Consider the following 21,087-nt stretch of genomic DNA (forward strand, 5'->3'; position numbering starts at 1 on the left):
TTTTTTTTTTATCTGCGAGTCCCGATGCTTTCGGTCAAGTACTCGCCGATACCGAATTTGAAATCCGCGCCGCTTTCTTTCCTCTCCTACCTCTGACACCCAGCATGGGATGCCTGCAGGGAGGGTTCGCTCACCGCTCCTGTGTAAACTCAGGCTATGACAAGTCTGGGTTCACACAGGAGCAGTGGGGAAACCGCATGGAATTTGGACAGGAATCGCATTCCTATTCAAATCACATGCTAATCTTTGAGGTGCAATTTGCGTCCATCAACGCAAATCGCACCACAAAGTATCAGTTAAGGCAGGGGTGGGCAACTGTGGCTCTCCAGCTGTTGTAGAACTACAAGTCCCATGAGGCATTGCAAAACTGACAGTTACAAGCATGACTCCCAAAGGCAGAGGCATGATGGGACTTGTAGTTCACCAACAGCTGGAGGGCCACAGTTGCCCACCCCTGGGATAAGGTATCGGGAGTATGAGTACTCATGAAAATACTCGGTATCAGCATGGATACCAATATCGGTATCAGGGGCGGACTGACAACTCATGGGGCCCCCGGGCAATAGGGGATCATGGGGCCCCTGTGTCCTTGCCCAAACTTAAAAAAGCCTGTGAAAAAGGTACCAGGGGCATCTCATGGGGCCTCCTACTGACCCCGGGCCCTCGGGCAGTGCCTGAGTTTCCAAATGGTCAGTCCGCCCCTGATCAGTATCTTTATCAGTGCATCTCTAGGGCATACCTTACATTGACAAAGTCACAGTGGCTAAATGGTTAGCACTTCCGCCTCGCAAGACCTCCTACTCTCTAGTTCCCTGGTCTCCTCCTCCCATGCCCGACTGCAGGACTTCTGCAGGACTTCCCCCATCCTCTGGAACTCACTACCCCAATCCATCAGACTGTCACCTACCCTCCTCACCTTTAGGAACACCCTGAAAACCCATCTCTTCAGGGAAGCCTACCCCGCCCTCACCTAACAGCCGATCTCCTCCACTCCTCCTACCACTCCATCCCCCACAGCCACTTCCTCCTGTGCCACCATCCCCTCCCTCCTAGATTGTAAGCTCCAAGGAGCAGGGCCCTCGAACCTCTCGTGTATTGTATTATTACTGTATTGTCTCATGTACTGTCTCCCACTATAATGTTCAGCGCTGAACAAACTTTTTGGCGCTATATAAATACTGTATTATAATAATAATAATAATAACTGTGCAAAACTAAAGTGAAGGCAGCCTGAAAGACTAAAAATGTATTCAATCAGCAATGTACAACATTAAAAAGTGAAAAATCAATGAATACATTCAAACTATTCAATGATTCACTTCATAGTATGGGTGTGGACCAGCAGATGCTGAGATCTCAGAACATGCGGCTACGTCACTGGGCTTTTTTTTATCATTTGCCTAGAGGGGACAGAGGCTCTGCTACGTCTGGTCACAGCAGAATGACAGCCTCTCTTCTTCCCCCAGCGCTGGTCGGATTAGTGAAATATCCCATATACGAGTACCTTTAGCCTTTAACAAGCACCCCTGTACGCAGTGTTTTTTTTTTTGCCCACAGCCGCAGCGTATGCAGCGATTCCTGAACCGCATACAAGCTGCAAGTGTGAAACATCTGTATGCCCCAAGGGCACGGCTAATTGCTGGCAGATGAGAAGCCGATCACTGACACTTTAAGTTGCACCCGTGCTTACACCAATAATACCAAACTAATAGCTTAGTCAGTGACAAAACAAATCAAAGGATATTTAAAAGAAAAGTGGTAAAAACTTCAAGTGATCCATCTGGATGGAGGGGAAGAAGTTGTGGGATCTCTGTATACTATGGCACAGAGGTAATTCAAGCAAGTCATGTGAGCTTGAGACACATTCGGTCTACATCTATCTAAAGATAATAACTAAGGAGTATTTTTTTTTTTTTTTTCTTTACTTATTTTATGTTACACATTACCATTGATTGAATAAATGTTTTGTTTGCCTATACTATATATATATATATATATATATATATATATATATATTTTTTTTTTTTTTTTTAAAGCTGACCTCCGGCCTTCCCTTCCATCTTGCACAGTTGGACCGGCTCCTCTCCTGGACTGACATGTATTATTACTATTTATTCCAGGTACTTATATAGCGCCGTCAATTTACGCAGCACTTTATATATATATATTGTACATTCACATCAGTCCCTAACCCTCATGGGGCGTACAATCTAAGATCCCTAACTCACATTCATACATACACATACTAGAGCCAATTTAGACAGGAGCCAATTAACCTCCCAGCATGTCTTTGGAGTGTGGAAGGAAACCAGAGTACCCGGAGGAAACCCACGCAGGCACAGGGAGAACATGCAAACTCCAGACAGGAGGTTGGGATTCAAATCAACAACCTGAGTACTGCCAGGCAGAAGTGCTAACCATTTAGCCACTGTGCTGCCCATAACATGGCTTACTCTGATTTCACTGCACATTGTGAGCTTCTCACAATGTTCATTAGAAGCAGCAGCAAGTCAGATACAGCCCACCTCGCTTCCTGGTTGGATGATGCCCGGCATCAACTAAGCCCTTTCCTCCTCAGCTTGACTGCCCCTGGCCCTCCCCTTTCATTCAGTGGAATTCAGATCAATTTCAACCACGGAGGTTCAGTATCACATGTGGGCATAGCAACAGGTTTCTAACTTCAGGAGGATATGTATAGCACCCTGCCATCATCTAATAAAGGTCATAGTTTCTGAGCATATTAAAGGTGGGGGGGGGGGGGGGAGAGGAATGTAAAATATAAACAGATTTAACTTTGGCATTAAAGCAGTTTGCATTGAACTCAAAAGGCCAGTCTACTTACCCAAGTGTATCATCAGCTGCAGTCAGATTTCATGGTGTCCCTCACCTGTCAGGTGGGAGGTTCTGCTTCCAGTACTCCTCTCTCAGTTTAATCACCATTCAGTACAGTGAATACCTTTGCTATTTTACAAACAGGTAAGGCAAGGGGATTCTCAGAAAAAGATCACCTACAAAAGGAATTGGGGTGGACTGGGGCAAGTGGGCGTTTCTCCCTAAATTTCAAACTTTGAATTGAGTGCACCTTAAAATTGCCTTTAAAGTGGTTGTAAAGCCTTCCATATACCCAGTGAAGTGACTGTCATCAGGTGACACACAGAGATCAAACAAATCCTACCTATAGAAGTCGCTTTTTCTCTTCTCTACAGCCATTCAAGAAACACACCTCCCACCAAACAGGAACAGAGCTTGGGCTGTCAATCACAGGCTGTGTGCTGCAGGTCCCTCCCCTGTCATCTTTTTTTTTTCTTGGTGTCAGGAAAACTTGTCAGAAGTGACTCAGCAGAGAAAGGCAGGGCTGCTTTTAGAAACCATGGAAAGGCAGAGCTGCTGTTAGAAACTACGGTGCCCCATACAGCTAACCTGACAGGGCCCCCCTCTCCAAAAAACCCCCACATTACTATACTTCACTTATGAATTAACACAGTGAGTGATTGGTACTGATCGCTCATTGTGTTCATTCAAGAAAGGTAGGGGCCTGGTAAATGTGACATATTTACTGGAACCTTCCCCCACTCTCCACCCTGAAGGATCTTTTTGTCCTAGTGCCTGCAGTTGCTGGTGGGAGGCAAAAGGATGGTAACCGTAAGCACTGTGAGGGTGGGGGCACACGGGGGGCCTGGGCAACAGGGGGAAACATACGGTGCACAAGGCGGGTGATGTGGGGAAATTACTGGAACCAATCCCCTGTATGGTTCTCTCTGCAGCAGCTGAGGAAGGGGAGAACCCGCCAGCTTTCAGCTGTTGCAGAAAGAGCCATACAGGGGATCGGTTCCAGTAATCGCTCCGCTGTTCCAATCACCCTGCCTACATCCGATTCACCCAGCTGCCTGGATCCCCCCGCTGGCCTGGGCCCCCTACTTGGTGGTACCCCCTTATTCACAGCCCTGGAGGAAGGAGGCAGCAGTGAGAAATGGCGCTCCTAACTGAGGCAAGTACACACTATAGAGGGATATGCTTTGTTCATATTTCATACTGGAGGTTTACAACCACTTTAAAGTTCAGAGAAGACAAAACACTTACTGCTGCTGTAGGCAGTCTTTGTGTGCAGGATACCGGCAAACGGAGCTTCCAGTCTGTCTCACCATCCAGTTGGTCAGTCCTCAGGAAACAAGAGCCTGAGAGAAAAGACAGATAATCACTACTGCAAAACATCACATTTTACTAAAGCAAAAGCCCAAATATCAACAGAGCACGCATGGTAATGAAATCCTGACAGCTAGTAGTAGTTGGTCACATTCAATTGGACTTGTTCTATAATATTGGAGATCTTTCAAATTTTCTCCAAGTCATTTCTTTTTTTCTAATGAGTGTCGGGAAAATACCACAGCATTTATATCCACACAGGTATGCTGACTTCCCGACACCAAGGATGGGATTATGTACCTAGGACAGGGTCATCAGCATCCACCTTGACACTTCCATGCATAAAAAAGGTTAAGGTTTCAGCTCTACCTGTGTGGATATGAATGTTGGGGTAAATTAATGACACGCAAAATTGAAGAAATTGATTGAAAAAGCTACAAAAACTATCTCCAAACTCACAGAAAAAAAAAGTTCAGTTGAATGTGAGATCTGTGGTTCTAAAGTGAAAAGGTTTTTTACCTTAACCTGTAAAAATCAGAACCTTAAAAATACAAAAATAAATGAAATAATAATTATAAAAATATAATAATCAATATAATAAATTAAAAATAGATATTCCAACAAATAATTGGGCAAAATTCGGCAAATAAGAAACATGCTTTGGATTGAGCAAAGTTTTAAAGTTGTGTAAACCCTTCCATATACCAAGTGAAGTGACTGACGTCAGGTGATACACAGAGATGAAACAAATCCTCCTACCTAAGTTGTACCTCTTTTCATGCAGTCTACTCTTCTCTACATCCATTCAAAGTGCTGAATTTATAAAGCTTGTCTGAGAGTTCAGAAAAAAAGAGGGCAGAGAGCTGAAATTACACAGTGCAGAGCTCAGTGTGGAGAGCTTATAGAGCTGATTGGAGGGAAGGGGCACACACTCCTCCACACAGCTCACAGAAACAGAGTTGAGGCTGTCAATCTGTTGGAGGTCCCTTCCCATCACCATTTTTCTCTTGGTGTCAGGAAATCTTGTCGGAAGCTATTCATGCTGATAGCAGAGGAATGAACCAACATACAGAAATGACACTTAGTGCTTTTATCTGAGACATGTACACACTATAGAGGGATATGCTATGTTCATATTTCATTTCTGAGGTTTACAACCACTTTAAGTGCCGGTTCACATATATGCGAATTGGATGCGGTTTGAACCTCATCCAATCTGCATGACATGAAGAAAAAAACTTTGCTTCTTATGGTGCCTGTTCACATATGTCCAGTGCACTGGCGGTGCAGACTCAGTGCGGTTTAAAAAGTGTCATGTACGATTTCTGAGCAGTGCCTTCAGGTTCAGGTGTGGTTTACAGGCACAGGAGGGCACAAACTCCTTGAGCATTACCACCATACAATTTATTCAATCTTAAAGAGGCAAATGGGTACTCACAAGCAATTAAAAACAGCAATCATGTAACATAATTGTTTCAACTTTGGACAATATGTTCCATCTGTGAATCGTCTGGTCAAAAGCTAACGCGTTTCGGGAGTCATGCTCCCTTCCTCAGAGCTGAACCATCCCAGTGTCCTGTCTGGACGATAGGTTCCATCTGTGAATCGTCTGGTCATTTAGGGCCACAGTTGTGTTTTTTACAGTTGCCTGGAAATTCCCTGATCTGTGGAGGGCTGCACCTGAGAAAGCATTGCTCACCATAGTGTATCCTGAAGTTCCTTGGATTGGGTGCTGGAGTTTTTTTGGAGAGTTTAATGGCAGATTACAGGCTATTGACTTCTATGGGAACAGTTTCTAAACCACATATGTGTGAACAGGATAAAATCCTGACCTGAACCTGACCTGAACCGCTAAACAACTACTGTGAACTGTGAATTAGCTGTGAAACCTGAACTTCAATCTGCACAGCTCTAAAAGTTCTGTATAGAAACAAGATTTTTAATGTTTCTAAGGAGCTAAATTTACAGCTGAAACACACATACAGGAACTGGTTTATCCCACACAGAATATGTCATTTTGTTCATCCAGTCTTGTGAAGTAGGAAGTACAACCAAGTCCTGAACCTGCAGCGCAACAGTAGCACAGCTTGAGCAAAAACACTCCCCAGTTTGATAAAAGGAGACTATAGTAGAAGCTGCACACTGACGAGACCGGCTCATTCTGTTCTCTTAACATGTTCACTATCAGCACGTGGACTGCAGCAGAGCCTGATTGGTGCTGGACCTCCTCTACCAGTTTGAGTGCTGCTGTTCAGACAATCAAGGAAAATTAAATCAAGACTCATTCAGGCACTGAAAATGAATGTTTTATAGAAATAAATATACACATGAGTTAGTGGTATTGTTTTTTTTAATATGCACAGAATTTGGATTTAACCAACTCTGGGCTCTCTATTCTGTGCTAAAGCTGGAACCTTATTGTGGCTATTGCTATGAGCACATATTCCGGATTTGGGTCAGAAAAATTCAGAAGTGGTTTGGGCGAGTTACCATTTTTCTCCGACGTCCGAAGAAATATCATGTCAGCCGGTATTCGTTGATTCTACAAAATAAAATGGTGAAAAAAAATAATATATATATATATTTTTAAATTTAATACCTAAAGAATTTAAAATGAACTGACACAAATCATGGAAGACTAAATATTTACCACTGGAGAGGAAAAAAAAAACAACAACTTCTAAACCACCTGTTCAATGGCAGAACTACTGTATTTTGGTCTTTAAATAGATCCCATTGTTAGCAATCTTGTCTCCACTCCTGAAGCTGGGATTGTGAAAAATTATGCAAAGTATCTGATCACCTTAACAAGACACCCAGAACCACCTAATTCCTGCATTTGCCTGTTGCCCCACGCAGGGCAAAAATATAGTTCTGCCTAAAATCTTGTTCCTTCAGCAGCTCATACTGCCCTTTACTTATCGCCTCTTCTGCTCCATTTAGCTGATGGAATGGCACTGTACTTCCATGCATGGAGGAGTATGCTGGCAAAGACACTGGTTGGATTTACAACCGGTCCCCTGAGCAGCCTTTTTTCCATTTCTTTCTACTCCCTGTACCTATCAGGCGTGGTTACATAGTTAGAACCAGCAAACACAAATGCTCCTGCGCTTGGGGATGGACTCGATGCAGGCTACAACCACATGTCCTGGAACATGCACACCTTGCTGCCCTCAAATGGACCGGGGAAATCCAAATATACTGAATGAGGAAAGAAAAAACTTCCCTTTTTTTTTGATCTCCACTTTAATACAAAACAAAATAACAGACATGTACAGCAATCTAATAAAATATAGTTGATGAAGGGTTGGGTACCTTCTCTACAATAACGAGGTCCCCCACTTGTATACCGGAACTCCGAACCTTCACTGTGCCTGAAAAAAAACAAAAAAACAAAACATTAAAATACATTTTGCAGAGTCTGACAAGATTCATGTATTGTTGGGTGAAAGCCTGCCCATGGTAATCTACAATGTAAAAACAAATTCCCCAGCATTCAGTACTGCATTGCAGCAAATGGTTCTCAATGAAACCAGCAATGAAACCAGGTCCTGGCTGAGCATTTCTAAACAGATGTGCAGGTCATACAGGGGTTAATTTACTAAAACTGGAGAGTGCAAAATCTAGTGCAGCTGTGCACGGGAGCCAATCAGCTTCTAACTTCAGCTCGTTCAGGTAAGCTTTGACCAAAAAACCTGGAAGCTGACTGGTTACTGGGCAGATCTGCACCAGATTTTGCACTCTCCAGTTTTAGTAAATCAACCCCATAGTGTATTAGAGATCCTTCACAGCAAGGGCACTCTGATCTATGAGAGTAAGGCCTCATATGCCCTGGGCGTTTAGCTCCTGTGCATGAGATCCTCATGTTTTCATGAGGGAGGAAGGCACAGGCGCACTGTCCAGCCCCGTTGCTGACAGCCTGTAAAACTCTTTCAGAGGCTGAAAGGTGCTGCATTTGGACAGGGCTAGATGGTACACCAAGGGGTCTAATGTTTTGGGCCGTAAGAGGCTAGGGATGAATGCCCAAAAGTGACCCTGGGTGTATACTATAGCTGCCATTTTAAACACATGCACCAGAAGATGCGAGCGTCACATTCATTGCTTTATAAATACTCCTCAAAGTGTGAAGACAGAGGACAAATATGCCAAGAAACTGGTTCTATCATAAGAGGTCCTAAATGGCAGCCTATGCATTTCTTCCAGTGCAGGTTAAGGAGTTGACTTACTAAAGGCAAAAAGGATGTTCAAGGGCATTACCCCTTTGCAAGGGAAGTTCTCCTAGAGCTGAATGAATGTGATGAAATTTGAATTTGGAAAGATGATCCAATCATGTGCAAGAAAAAAAAAAAGCTTGTATATGATTGGGTGAAGGAAATCAGTAGAGCTTCACCCCAAGTTTTCGGGAAAACTCCCTTGTAAAATGCAACTTCCCCTGCAAAGTGAACAGTCTATTTGCCTATAGTAAGTCAACCCTTGAGTGTTGGGAAACCAGATTGGCCTGTCCCACATGCATCTGCTAGGTAATAAATGAATAGGCTGCTTGCCATTTTCCCACTCTTGGTAGATAACTGCCCTAGCCACCTGTTGTTACCAAGTATAGCTTTACCTTGTAATGGCTCCGTCTTGTGTTATTGGTTGTAATTTATCAATTAATCTTTCTGTTGACATCAGCAGCAGAATCCAACTTTAAAAAACTATTCACTACACAAGTCCCCCAGATTGGGCGCTCTGGGCAATACAGTGTAAAGAACTTTGATAAATGGCCCAACACTTTCAGTGTGATAGTATTGTAGGGGAGACCTACTCCAATAAGTTCTGTCAAAGCCCAAGGTTGCAATTATATGATCTTAAAGTAGGTTAAGTGGATAAGGGAGTAAGGGAGGGTTATAATCCGTCAGTCATTTATTTTTTTCGCAATTTGTGCCCCATTGCAGAGATTTCCATTCACTTCCTGTCCCATAGCCAAACAGAAAGCGAGAAGAAATCCCTGCAAATTCCGATAATTCCTTGTGGAGCCCCAGGTCACCAGAACTAGTGTCCCCCTTGGAAGATTTTCCCTCTATTAATTTTCTGGAGACAACCCAAAAATTGGGATTTGTTTTTTCACTATTCTCCTTCAATGATAATGGTAAACAGGACAAATAGAGAGGAGGAATCTTATTAGCGGATGCGCAGACAGCAATAAACACTGACAAGCATTTTAATCCTTTTTTTTGTTGTTTATTCATTAATTTTTTCCTTTAGGTTTACCTGGAAATTTGATTGCAGTTTGTCTTTTTATTGTTTGCACTAGACTGCTGTATAATATTTGCCGGCTGCCATTGGTAATATATATATATGTGTATACTCACTGCTGCAAGAAGTCTAACATTTCCTAACACATTTTGGGGCCAGTTCCCCTTTCTCAAGCAATTTGAGGATGGCTTGAGAAAAGGGGAACTGGCCCTGAAACCACCTGTTTGTGAACTGGAAGTGCGACATATTCTCTCTCTTCATTGCTATGGACTTCAGCGATTTCTACAGCAGTGTAAGCGGGTTCCGAGCAGGGGCGAACTGACCATTTGGAAACTCTGGCATTGCCCGAGGGCCCGGGGTCAGTAGGGGGCCCCATGAGATGCCCCTGGTACCTTTTTCATAGGCTTTTTTAAGTTTGGGTAAGGACACAGGGGCCCCATGATCCCCTATTTCCCGGGGGCCTCATGAGTTGTCAGTCCGCCCCTAGTTCTGAGTTGACTATTCCCAGGATCTTAGACAGATCATCTTTATGCACTGGCTGTTGGCCATGGCCGAAAGGACTTTCCAGACTGGATCTGGGCCACAGATAAGCAACTCTCACATCATCTGTTTTCCTGAACTTGTTTTGATTTGCTTTGTGCTTCATTAAACATGTCTACACTTTTGAGATGCTTTATGTTGCGTTTCTATTTTAAGATGTTTGGCAGGATTTTCCAGACCATGCCTGTCTGACAGCTGCAGGATAGCTGTGGTATTCCGCTGGTTACACTCCTTACTCCCCTCTATCAGTGTGGATGTTTATTTGTGCTCTTTTTTTTGGTTCTCGAGAACATTTTGTTAGGCCAGTAATGTAGCCCATTCATGGGTTGAATTCCAAATAAATTTGCTTCCGAAAATCGTAACTAAGAATTTTTGTTTGAATTTTGCACCATTAGTGGGTCGCAGCAATGGTTGTGTGTCCATCAAATTTGAGTGATTGGGCATGTTGGAAATGTTTTTTTAAAAAAATCAATGAATTTTTAATCAATATAGTGCGAGAAATATTATCGAAAAAGAAATGAGCATGAGCTGTGACCTGGAAAGAAAAGAAAATTCCCAGCTACGAAAAATTTTTTCTGTAGCAACACGAGGTGAAATTGAAAGCTTGGTTGGTTGAATTTCGAAATGAATGGTGGCACCTTTGAATTACAAAACACCTGAAATTTCTGATTTTCTAAAAAAACTTTGTTCGGAATTCGACCCATGTGTGGCCTGCATAAGCAAGACTTTCGGCCAAAGATTTATATAATTACTAAAGTGTTGTGCCTTATTATTACTGAATACCCTTGGGTATAAAAAACCCTCATATAGGTCTGTAGGCTAAAGACCCAGTATCATTTCAAGTGTGGATGTTTTGGGATGCAGAAAGAAAATGACTTATCTAGATTCCGGTGTGCAAACAGCAGAGCTATGCACTGGATTACAGATCCCAAACATTTCACCTGCCTGCAGAGCACCCAGCACCTACAGCAGTATTCCAAGCGGTCACCAGCAATTTGCCCAGATGAGGTCCCTGCTCCTTGCTCAGCCTTGGAAAGGAAAACAGGAACAAACATAGAAGTAAAAGGACCCAGCCTGACCTCTCGTTGTAAGCTTGCTGTAGATCTGCGAGTTGACTTCCTTATCCCTCATGAAGCATCTGATCTCCTCCACGGCCTCACGGATGATGGTGACGGCCAGGACAAACCCCTGCCAAGAGAGCGGATGCAGACTATTTATTCATTCTTTATTTGGTAAAAGTTCTAAAACCTCCAACAATGGCTGTTTTGCCCACCACAATGGAAATTACAAGATTTGTGCATGTTTGTATGCACAAGCTTTCAATTGTGTTTGGCAAAATTGTTAAAACTTGAACTCAAGGCACAAAAATATTCACTTAAATAAATTCTAAATTGGTTATGAATCTATTATGTGTGCACCAAATGCATTTGCAAACCCAAATATTCGTTTGTAAATGTAGCAGTGACATCATCATTGGTCTACATAGCCTGTGCAGACGGCTGAAGAAGGGAACCAGCTAGCTCCACTCACTACAGGCTGCCTGCAGAAAACTACAGAAGGGGGCGGAGACAAGACCAGTCTCCCTGTGCAAGGAGAGACAGCAGCAGTGACCGGTCTATATAATTGTTTACTCAAGAGCAGTGGTCTCCAAACTGTGACCCTTTGCTTGCCTTTATCTGGCCCTTGGGGCACTATTCTACCAACTGACACCAATGCTAGAGCACCAATCCCCCTTATGGACACCATCAATGGGGCACTATTCTACCAACTGACACCAATGCTAGAGCACCAATCCCCCTTATGGACACCATCAATGGGGCACTATTCTACCAACTGACACCAATGCTGGAGCACCAATCCCCCTTATGGACACCATCAATGGGGCACTATTCTTCTAATTGACATCAACAATGGGGCACTATTTTTCTCATTGATATCAATAATGGGGCACTATTCCTCCCATTAAAACCAATGATGAGGTGCTGATGCCACGGCATTTTCTACTTCCACTGGCCATAGTCTGGCCCCCCTAAAGCCTGAAGGACAGTTAATTGGCCTTTTGCTTGGAAAATGTGCACACCTTTGCTCTAGAGTCCAGGTTTAAAAGCCCTTGTGCATTGTGGGCATGCTGCTCATACCGTTGAATAAACTCCACAGTAGTTGGCTCCACAGCTCCCATTCTAGCTGTGCCAGCTGCAGGAGATATCGGTTTCTAAGCCCTTACTATGCAAATGTGGCAATGTTAACGTTTGAAGTTCAAACTTTACAGAACTTTTTTTTTTTTCTTCTTCTTCAGTTACTTCCTGGTTTCTGGCCTAGGCCAAAATTTTGTTATACATCCCAGGAGTCTTAATTGGAGGAGGGGTTTTCTCAAATAAACACACCCTCCTGCCTGCATGCTGAGCTAAAGGTAGATGGATTCCATGAAATAAATGCTACATTAATCATCTGCCCTTACTCAAGATGGCAACAGTCAGCAATGCTAGGGGGGTGTTTTTCAAAGTGACTTCTCATCAAAATAAAGCACGGACACATGGATGGATGAAGGGGGGGGTTGTTTTGAATATTAACAATGAAATAAATTGCGTTTTTGGTTTGTGGTGCTTAGATACAGTGTACTTCTGTTTTAAGAAATGAGAAGGTTTTGAATCCACTCACCAGAGGAACCCAGAAGGTATAGAGGGGTCCCAGGCGCATCTCGGGCACAAACTGCGAACAGGCCAGCAGCAGGAAATACAGGTTGAAGAAATATTTAAACTGATTAAAGAGAATCTGAAAAATGAGAGAGAAAAATACCAGATTGTTAATACTAACTGAACAAGCCATACAAAACCATCTCCTGCTACCTTGTAGAAATCTTATGTAATGTAAATACCAGCAATTAACCAGATGATAGTTCTCATTTTCCTGATGAATTGCAATACAGACACTTGCTTCTCCTAAGACAGTAATTCAGTTTACTTGGCACCTTATTAAACCTCAGATTACTCACATTCACAAAGGCTGATATGGTTTTATGATGAAGCAAAGATCAAAGTGCACAGTCAGGGGACCCAAACAATCTTTAGTTATACAGATGGCTGCAAAATTCAGAGTCTTAATGTGGTTGTAAACCGCAGATATGAAATATGAACAAAGCATATCCCTTTATATTGTGTACTGGTCTCAGTCCAGAGTGTGATTTTTGTCTGCTGCCTTGTTTCTCTGCTATCAGCACGAATCACTTCTGACAAGTTTTCCTGACACCAAGAGAAAAATGGTGACAGAGAGGAACCTACAGCAGATTGACAGTTTCAGCTCTGTTCTTGTGGGCTGTGTGTGTGTGTGGGGATGGGGGGGGGGGGGGTAACCCTTCCCTCCAACCAGCTCTTAGAACTCTCCTTACTGAGCTCTGCAGAGTGTAAGTTCAACTATTCACCCCCTTTTTTCCCGAACTATTAGACAAGCTTTCTAAGTTCAGCACTTTGAACGGTTGAAGAGAGGACAGCAGATAAACAGGTACAACCTATGTAGGAGAATTTGTTTCATCTCTGTGTATCACCTGAGGCCAGTCACCTCACTGGGTATATGGAAGGTTAAACTAGCCATAGATCCACCTAAAAATGATGAGCAGGTAGCCATATGCCCATTTATGTGATATATTTATGGATGTGGCCAAAAAGTGGACAGTTTATTTTTTTTGTGTTTGTTTTTTTTATACGTTTATTTTTCTCTGTTTGTCCCAAACATGTTTGAAGCTATTTACGGTTGACTGGCTCACTACCTCTGCTGGAAGTCTATTCCAAGCATCAACTACCCTTTCAGTAAACAAATACTTTCTAAGGTTAGTTTTGAACTTTCCTCCAGTTAGTTGGAGGTCATGTCCCCATGTTCTTGATTTTGGTTGGATACTGAAAATACTGCCCTCCTGAACCCTATTCACCCCCTTGAGTGTATTTAAATGTTTCATTGATGTCTCCCCTTTCTTCTAAGCCTAATAAAGATCAAATCAAATTGTCCGCTTGCTTTGTCTTCTGTAGCTTTTCATTGGAGTTTGCCGGTAATTCCCAGCTTCATGTTCATGGTCTAAAAAAATTCAATAAAAACATTTGCTGTAACTGAAATCTGATTGGCTGTCTTGGATAACTGTATATTATTCTTTGCAACATTGAAAGCCCTGTGTGTAATCCCATTTTTTGTTTTGGACTGTTAAAGGACAACTTAAGGCGACAGGTTAAAGCAATTCAGGACCCACTAATGCCAACCAGGCAGCAAACTTAAAAAGTCCACTCTGCTTACCTTCTAGGTGAGTTTTACCCCACCCCCTTGCAATCAGGTTTAGCAGATTTTTTCATAGCCCTTCTAGGTAGGGCCCCTTTCTCATGGTGGCGGACTCCCAATTTGATCTACAGGGATCTGTCCGCTGATCCCCTGCTGAGCAGAGCGGGCGAATGACAGGTCTGTGTTCGCTCAGTTTATGAAGAGCAGACATGGACAGAACCGGCTCTAGTCTATGGGCGGACAGGAGAAAACAGACTCCGCTTTCCATTTTCTGCCTTCCGATCCGCCTAACCAGAAGGGATCCACCTTCCTTTTTTTTTTTTGTAGCAGATCGGATTGGAGGTAGGCAAGTATAAACGGACACGAGTCTTTTTACACGCATCAGTCCGTAAGGGTGAATGGAGGGTCCGATGGTCATGTGTATGTGTTGATATATATTTGATGTAGCACATAATATTGTCACTAAGCACAATTTTTGTCTTCACTATTCGTTTACGCACGTTGGATATTAGTAGCACCGTATTTTGAGTTTATAGTATTGCGCTGCATTTTTTTGATTTATGGTTTACATGTGGGAACACATTACATGCTAGCTGCAATATTTGTCTCATAGGAGGTCTATTGCGCGGAGGGTTTTTCATACACATACATATATTAAAATGCATCACTTTATATAACTTGCCCATAAAGAAATAAAACAAGTTACATTTTTAATTTTTACTCCTGAAAATTATTATCAAAGACGATGTACAGTGGGGATCGAAAGTTTGGGCACCCCAGCTAAAAATATGTATTAATGTGCATAAAGAAGCCAAGGAAAGATGGTAAAAACTCCAAAAGGCATCAAATTACAGATTAGACATTCTTATAATATGTCAACAAAAGTTAGATTTTATTTCCATCATTTACACTTTCAAAATAACAGAAAACAAAAAAAGCGTCTGCAAAAGTTTGGGCACCCTGCAGAATTTATAGCATGCACTGCCCCCTTTGCAAAGCTGAGACCTGCAAGTGTCATGGATTGTTCTCAATCATCGTCTGGGAAGACCAGGTGATGTCAATCTCAAAGGTTTTAAATGCCCAGACTCATCTGACCTTGCCCCAACAATCAGCACCATGGGTTCTTCTAAGCAGTTGTCTAAAAAACTGTAACTGAAAATAGTTGACGCTCACAAAGCTGGAGAAGGCTATAAGAAGTTAGCAAAGCGTTTTCAGATGTCAGTATCCTCTGTTTGGATTGTAATTAAGAAATGGCAGTCATCAGGAACAGTGGAAGTTAAAGCAAGATCTGGAAGACCAAGAAAAATATCAGACAGAACAGCTCGCAGGATTGTGAGAAAAACAATTCAAAACCCACGTTTGACTGCACGATCCCTCCAGAAAGATCTGGCAGACACTGGAGTTGTATTCCACTATAAAGAGATACTTGTACAAATATGGTCTTCATGGAAGAGTCATCAGAAGAAAACCTCTTCTACGTCCTCACCACAAAAATCATCGTTTGAACTTTGCAAATGAACATATAGACAAGCCTCATGCATTTTGGAAACAAGTTCTGTGGACCGATGAGGTTAAAATTGAACTTTTTGGCCGGAATGAGCAAAGGTACGTTTGGAGAAAAAGGGGCACAGAATTTAATGAAAAGAACCTCTGTCCAACTGTTAAGCATGGGGTTGGATCAATCATGCTTTGGGGTTGTGTTGCAGCCAGTGGCACAGGGAACATCTCACAAGTAGAAGGAAAAATGGATTCAATAAAATGTCAGCAAATTTTGGATGGTAACTTGATGCCATCTGTGAAAAAGCTGAAGTTAAAGAGAGGATGGCTTCTACAAATGGATAATGATCCTAAACACACCTCGAAATCCACGGGGGATTACATCAAGAGGCGTAAACTGAAGGTTTTGCCATGGCCTTCACAATCTCCTGACCTCAACATCATTGAAAATCTATGGATAGACCTTAAAAGAGCAGTGCATGACAGACAGCCCAGAAATCTCAAAGAACTGGAAGACTTTTGTAAGGAAGAATGGGCAAAGATACCTCAAACAAGAATTGAAAGACTCTTGGCTGGCTACAAAAAGCGTTTACAAGCTGTGATACTTGCAAAAGGGGGCAGTACAAGATATTAACTCTGCAGGGGGCCCAAACTTTTGCAGACGCCATTTTTTTGTTTTCTGTTATTTTGAAAGTGTAAATGATGGAAATAAAATCTAACTTTTGTTGACATATTATAAGAATGTCTAATCTGTAATTTGATGCCTTTTGGAGATTTTTCCATCTTTCCTTGGCTTCTTTATGCACATTAATACACATTTTTAGCTGGGGTGCCCAAACTTTCGATCCCCATTGTATATAAAAAAGATGATTCGTCCCCTTTAAACAATTTCCTAGCATATTAAAACGGTTTCCATATCTCTAAAATGTAGATTAGGATTCAGTCAGATGGACAACACATTGAGATTAAAAAAAATCAGGTATTACTAATCTCTGGGTCTTGCGTTTACTTAGATGCAGTACGTTAACCCTCCAGTTGTTTAAAATACTTCAACAGATAAAAACTCAAAGTGATCGATTATGGCCATAGCTGTGCGCCCTCCCCCAGTAAGGTGATAATTAGGGTTCCCCACAGCCCCGGGTCACGGCTCTGGAGCTTGGAGTGTCAGAAAGCAGCAGGACACTAATGACACCAAGACTACTCCTGTATTTTTGTTCTAACCTCGCTGGCTGATGGACCCACAAACGCGGCACAAAATCAAGCGTCAGAACTCCTACTTCAACGTGCAAGCTTCCAGGTTTAAGATAATACACAACACTCTATCCACAGATGGCCGATTCGGCCCCGGGGTGGTAATTATTCCACATCGGGAGCCTGCTGTGAGGTCAGGGGTCACCTATGAAATGGGTAAGTGTGGCCTGCAGTTATAGAAGTTTTAATTTATCATCATGTTAAGGGCGAGTAAACTCCATTTTTATTGCATTCATAGTTCTGCCATTTGGAAACCATGCCAAGATTCCGGATTTATCATCTATAACTGGAAAAGATCATTTGGTCACTAATTAAGTTGCGCTAACAAAAGTCTGTGCAACATGTGTCCTCTGGTTCATTCATTTCTAGCACAGCGGGGGCTCCAGGCCTGAGGGAAGACTACCAAAACTAATTGTGTTACTGTAAACACACAGCGTGTGTGTCTGTGTAATGGATCCCTTCGAATTAAAAAAAAAAAAAAAATGTGTTCCATTTATAGGCGTTTTACCACTGCATGGGCAAATACAAAATGCAAACAGGATAAAATATAGCAGAGTCCAGCTTGACACAAAACCTATCATTTAAATCACAGACATGATTAAAAGGGTACACCATCCGTTTGTTAAAATTCTGCATTATGGACCTCTATAGCCCAAACACAAATCTTTATCAAGTCAGTGCTTTAGATCAACTTTAACTTTCTCAATTAACATGCACTATTTTTAATCCTTATGCTGCTTGTATTAGGAGATGTTCAGACAAATTTTTCATTATTCTGAAATTTGGATGTATCTAAATTTCTGATTTACAATAGTAATAAATGTAAACGAATCTGAAATAACAAAACTAAATTTAATTTGAAATTCTAATCTAATCAAATTCAAATTGAATTTGAAAACAAGAATACAATAAAATAAAATAGAATAGAAAATTATTCTTTTCTATTCCTTTATTTTCTATTCTATTTTATTGTATTCTTGTTTTCAAATTCAATTTGAATTTGATTAGATTAGAATTTCAAATTAAATTTAGTTTTGTTATTTCCGATTCGTTAACATTTATTAGTATTGTAAATCAGAAATTCAGATACATCCAAATTTCAGAATAATGAAAAATTTGTAGAAATAGAATAGAAAAGAATAAAATAGAAAATAAAGGGTAAGAATAGAAAAGGAGACTATAACAGAACTAAATAGAACAGAAAAGAAAAGAATAGAACATAAAATAATAGCATAAAATATATTAGAAAAAACAATAGAATAGAATAAAATAGAAACGGTCTTCCAAAATTCGAGTTTCAAGTAGAATAAATTAGAATGTTGATTTAATACTTTTTGATTCAGTCAAACTGAATTCAATTTTACCAAATTTGTAAAATCAGAATCAAATTAACAAATAAACAAAACCAAACTAAACGAATTCTGAAAATTAATTTAAATGAATTTCACTAAAACAAAATTGTTGAAAAAAAGAAACAAAACAAAAAAAATGTTTTTGTTCTGCACATGTCTAGCTAGGATTAGTAAATAGATAGGAAGACATTATATTTACTTGTTTAAAACTTTTTTTTTTCCTTCAATTGCTTCCTAGTTTCTGGCCTAGTCCAAAATGATGTCATACATCTCAGGAGTCTTAATGGGAGGAGGGGCTTTCTTAGCTAAGGGTAGAGGAATTCCAGGAAGTAAATGCTACATAAAGAATCTGCCTTTACTCATGATGGCTGTGGCTAGAAATGATGGGAGGCGGGGGGTCATTTTCAAAGTGATTTTCTCAACAAAACAAAACATTGAGCTATGGATGGATTTGGGGTTTGCTTTGAATATTAAAATGACTTACATTTTTTAAAGGGTTTTCAGTTTGTGGTGTTCAGATACAGTTTATTTCCGCTTTAGGCAAGCCCCCTCCCATATCCAGCAATGCACTGGGGATTACAGTACTGGTATAAGGACCTCAGGGACCCAAGCCCAAAGTGCACCCCCTCTCACCGTGATCTCTTTAATTCAGAGCTACAAAAAAAAAAGAATTAGGGTTTGGGGGGGGATGAGGTGGGGCATGTCTGAATTCCAAGAAGTAAGCGCTGCACTAGCCAACTCCGTACCGACCAAGGGATCTTGTTATAATCCTGCTGGCCCCGCAACACATCTTTGCAATACAAATTTAAGCATTAAAAAAACAGTTTGGGTTACCTACAAATTTTATTCTGTGTTTTGCCATGTTCACCCAGTGTTTCCTGCAGGACTGAGCTGTCAGTGTCACAGCTCAGTCCTGCACAGTGCAAGACAGGGCCGGATGTGCAGAGGCAGGAGAGTCACACAGCACAGCGCCAAAGGTGGGTACCTCTTCTGCCTCAGCCGGGTTCTGGGTGAATGCATGGCGGTGGGCAGCTTCTACCAAATTTCATCATAGGGTGGATTGTACATTCGCTTCATATTTCTTTCTATTGAAAAATAAACAAATTGTTATGAAGTCTGTAATGATTTACGATTTATTTTTAAGAGGGATTTTGTTTTGCTTTGGATAGATTAGGGAAGGGTTTCATGGAAGTCTGTGGAGGCTTTATCCTAATGCCTTGACTTCCATTTTAACAGAAGGAGTGACCCAGGTGGGAAAAGACAGTTAGTAGCTATAGACCTACCCCTGGTAGAAAAGTGAAGAAGTTGTATTTCTGATTGTTGATGACATTCCGTGGATAGCGTTGTTCTCTCTTCTCAGGGTGTCCAAGCCACACTGTACGTGGCCTTAGTTCTCCTCGACCACAGCATCCCATACAAGAGCAGCATCTGGTGATACAGAAAAGGACAAATGTTTCAGATGTCACTGTGCTCTCATATGGCAAGCTAAATCCAATGTTTTTAGATGCTTCATTACTAAACATCATTTGGGTTAACACCCCATAATGAGCTGTTGAAGCACACATCTGTCTAGCATGGGTTACAATACAACCCCCCTCCTACTGCCACAGTGCCTCAATTAATTTTACATTCCTTCCCCAGCACTGCATACAAATAGCCCTCTCAGCTTCACACCCAGGGAGTTCAAACCTTTACATGTTCACCCTTAAAGGTGTTAAATTGAAATTTTCTTTTATGCATTGAAGAAAGAATTCCATCTGAAGTGATGGAACGCATACACAATGATGCTCTTTATTTTTGTCTTCTTTATTTTCCACAGTGGTGAACCAAAACAAAACACATGAAAGTGAACATAAAAAGTGCATGTGAAAAACGCACACAAAAAAAGTGCACTTAAGGGTGTGTTTCTAGTCCACCTCCCGAAGAAGTAGGAGCTTACCCTGACCCCCCTTCCTCCCTCCCAGGGGTACAACAGGAGCAAGGCACACTCATGGTCCAGCAAGCCAAAAGGCCTGGCGGACCCCTCTTCTCTTGGGCAGCCGAAGCCCACCAAGGCACACGTGTGGTCCACCAAGCCAAAAGGTCTGGCGGACCCCTCTTCTCTTGGGCAGCCGAAGCCCACCAAGGCACACGCATGGTCCACCAAGCCAAAAGGTATGGAAAAGCTGAAGCCCACCGAGTACTAGATGAGGGGTTGTCTCTAATGGCTACACATCCTCCCCTTTAGATTTTGGGGGAAGGCTCCCGGACACAATACCCTCCATATAAATTAAAAGAAACAGACAAATGTGCATAGTGACAAACTTGACCAAACTGCCCCAAACTTGACCAAAAGGCCTAGCCCAAGAGGCGCTGTGCAGAAAAAGCAATAGATGACGTAGCCATGTGCCCGTTCTCACTGTGGGTTTCTCGTGCCTAAGTGACACCATGAGCACCCCTGGAGCGGCCAACTCTCTGGGGGTACTGACACCGCGGGCTCTCTGACTCCCAGCCCATTGACCAAACCAGGTAGCACCATTCAAATCAAGAGGCACTGGGCCTCTCCAGTTTGTCACAGTGGCATTGCTCCAATGGCCCACCTTACCCGGTGAGCACCACGGTTTCTGTTCCTACAGGACAGACCTTCATTATAGTCCTCATTTTACCAGCAGAAATACTATACAGTGAGCCGTTCCTAACAAAAGGACAGAACAACAGTGGAGCACCCCTACTGGACACTGATAAAAACAGATACTACCCTTCATCTTAGTCTAAAGGCCGAGAAATGCCCACGTGCTGACACATCAACACTGGAGGGTGTCGTTTGACA

General features: G+C 42.0%; 1 protein-coding gene across 1 annotated transcript in view; it reads right to left on the bottom strand.

The window, feature by feature from the left end:
- ATP9A (ATPase phospholipid transporting 9A) overlaps positions 1–21,087 on the bottom strand; it is a 101,007-nt gene that overhangs the window by 62,192 nt on the left and 17,728 nt on the right. Inside the window, exons 2-7 of the mRNA XM_089664234.1 lie at positions 19,562–19,706; positions 12,577–12,690; positions 10,998–11,106; positions 7,459–7,517; positions 6,634–6,685; positions 4,081–4,175 (exon numbers count right to left, since the gene is read on the bottom strand). Of these exons, the coding sequence (XP_089520360.1) occupies positions 4,081–4,175; positions 6,634–6,685; positions 7,459–7,517; positions 10,998–11,106; positions 12,577–12,690; positions 19,562–19,706 (574 nt within the window). The remainder of the gene's footprint in view (positions 1–4,080; positions 4,176–6,633; positions 6,686–7,458; positions 7,518–10,997; positions 11,107–12,576; positions 12,691–19,561; positions 19,707–21,087) is intronic.

Source organism: Staurois parvus, unplaced genomic scaffold (genome assembly GCF_062004578.1).
Source record: "Staurois parvus isolate SC_StPar_1 unplaced genomic scaffold, SC_StPar_1.0 ptg001862l, whole genome shotgun sequence".
In the NCBI taxonomy this organism is placed as follows: Eukaryota; Metazoa; Chordata; class Amphibia; order Anura; family Ranidae; genus Staurois; species Staurois parvus.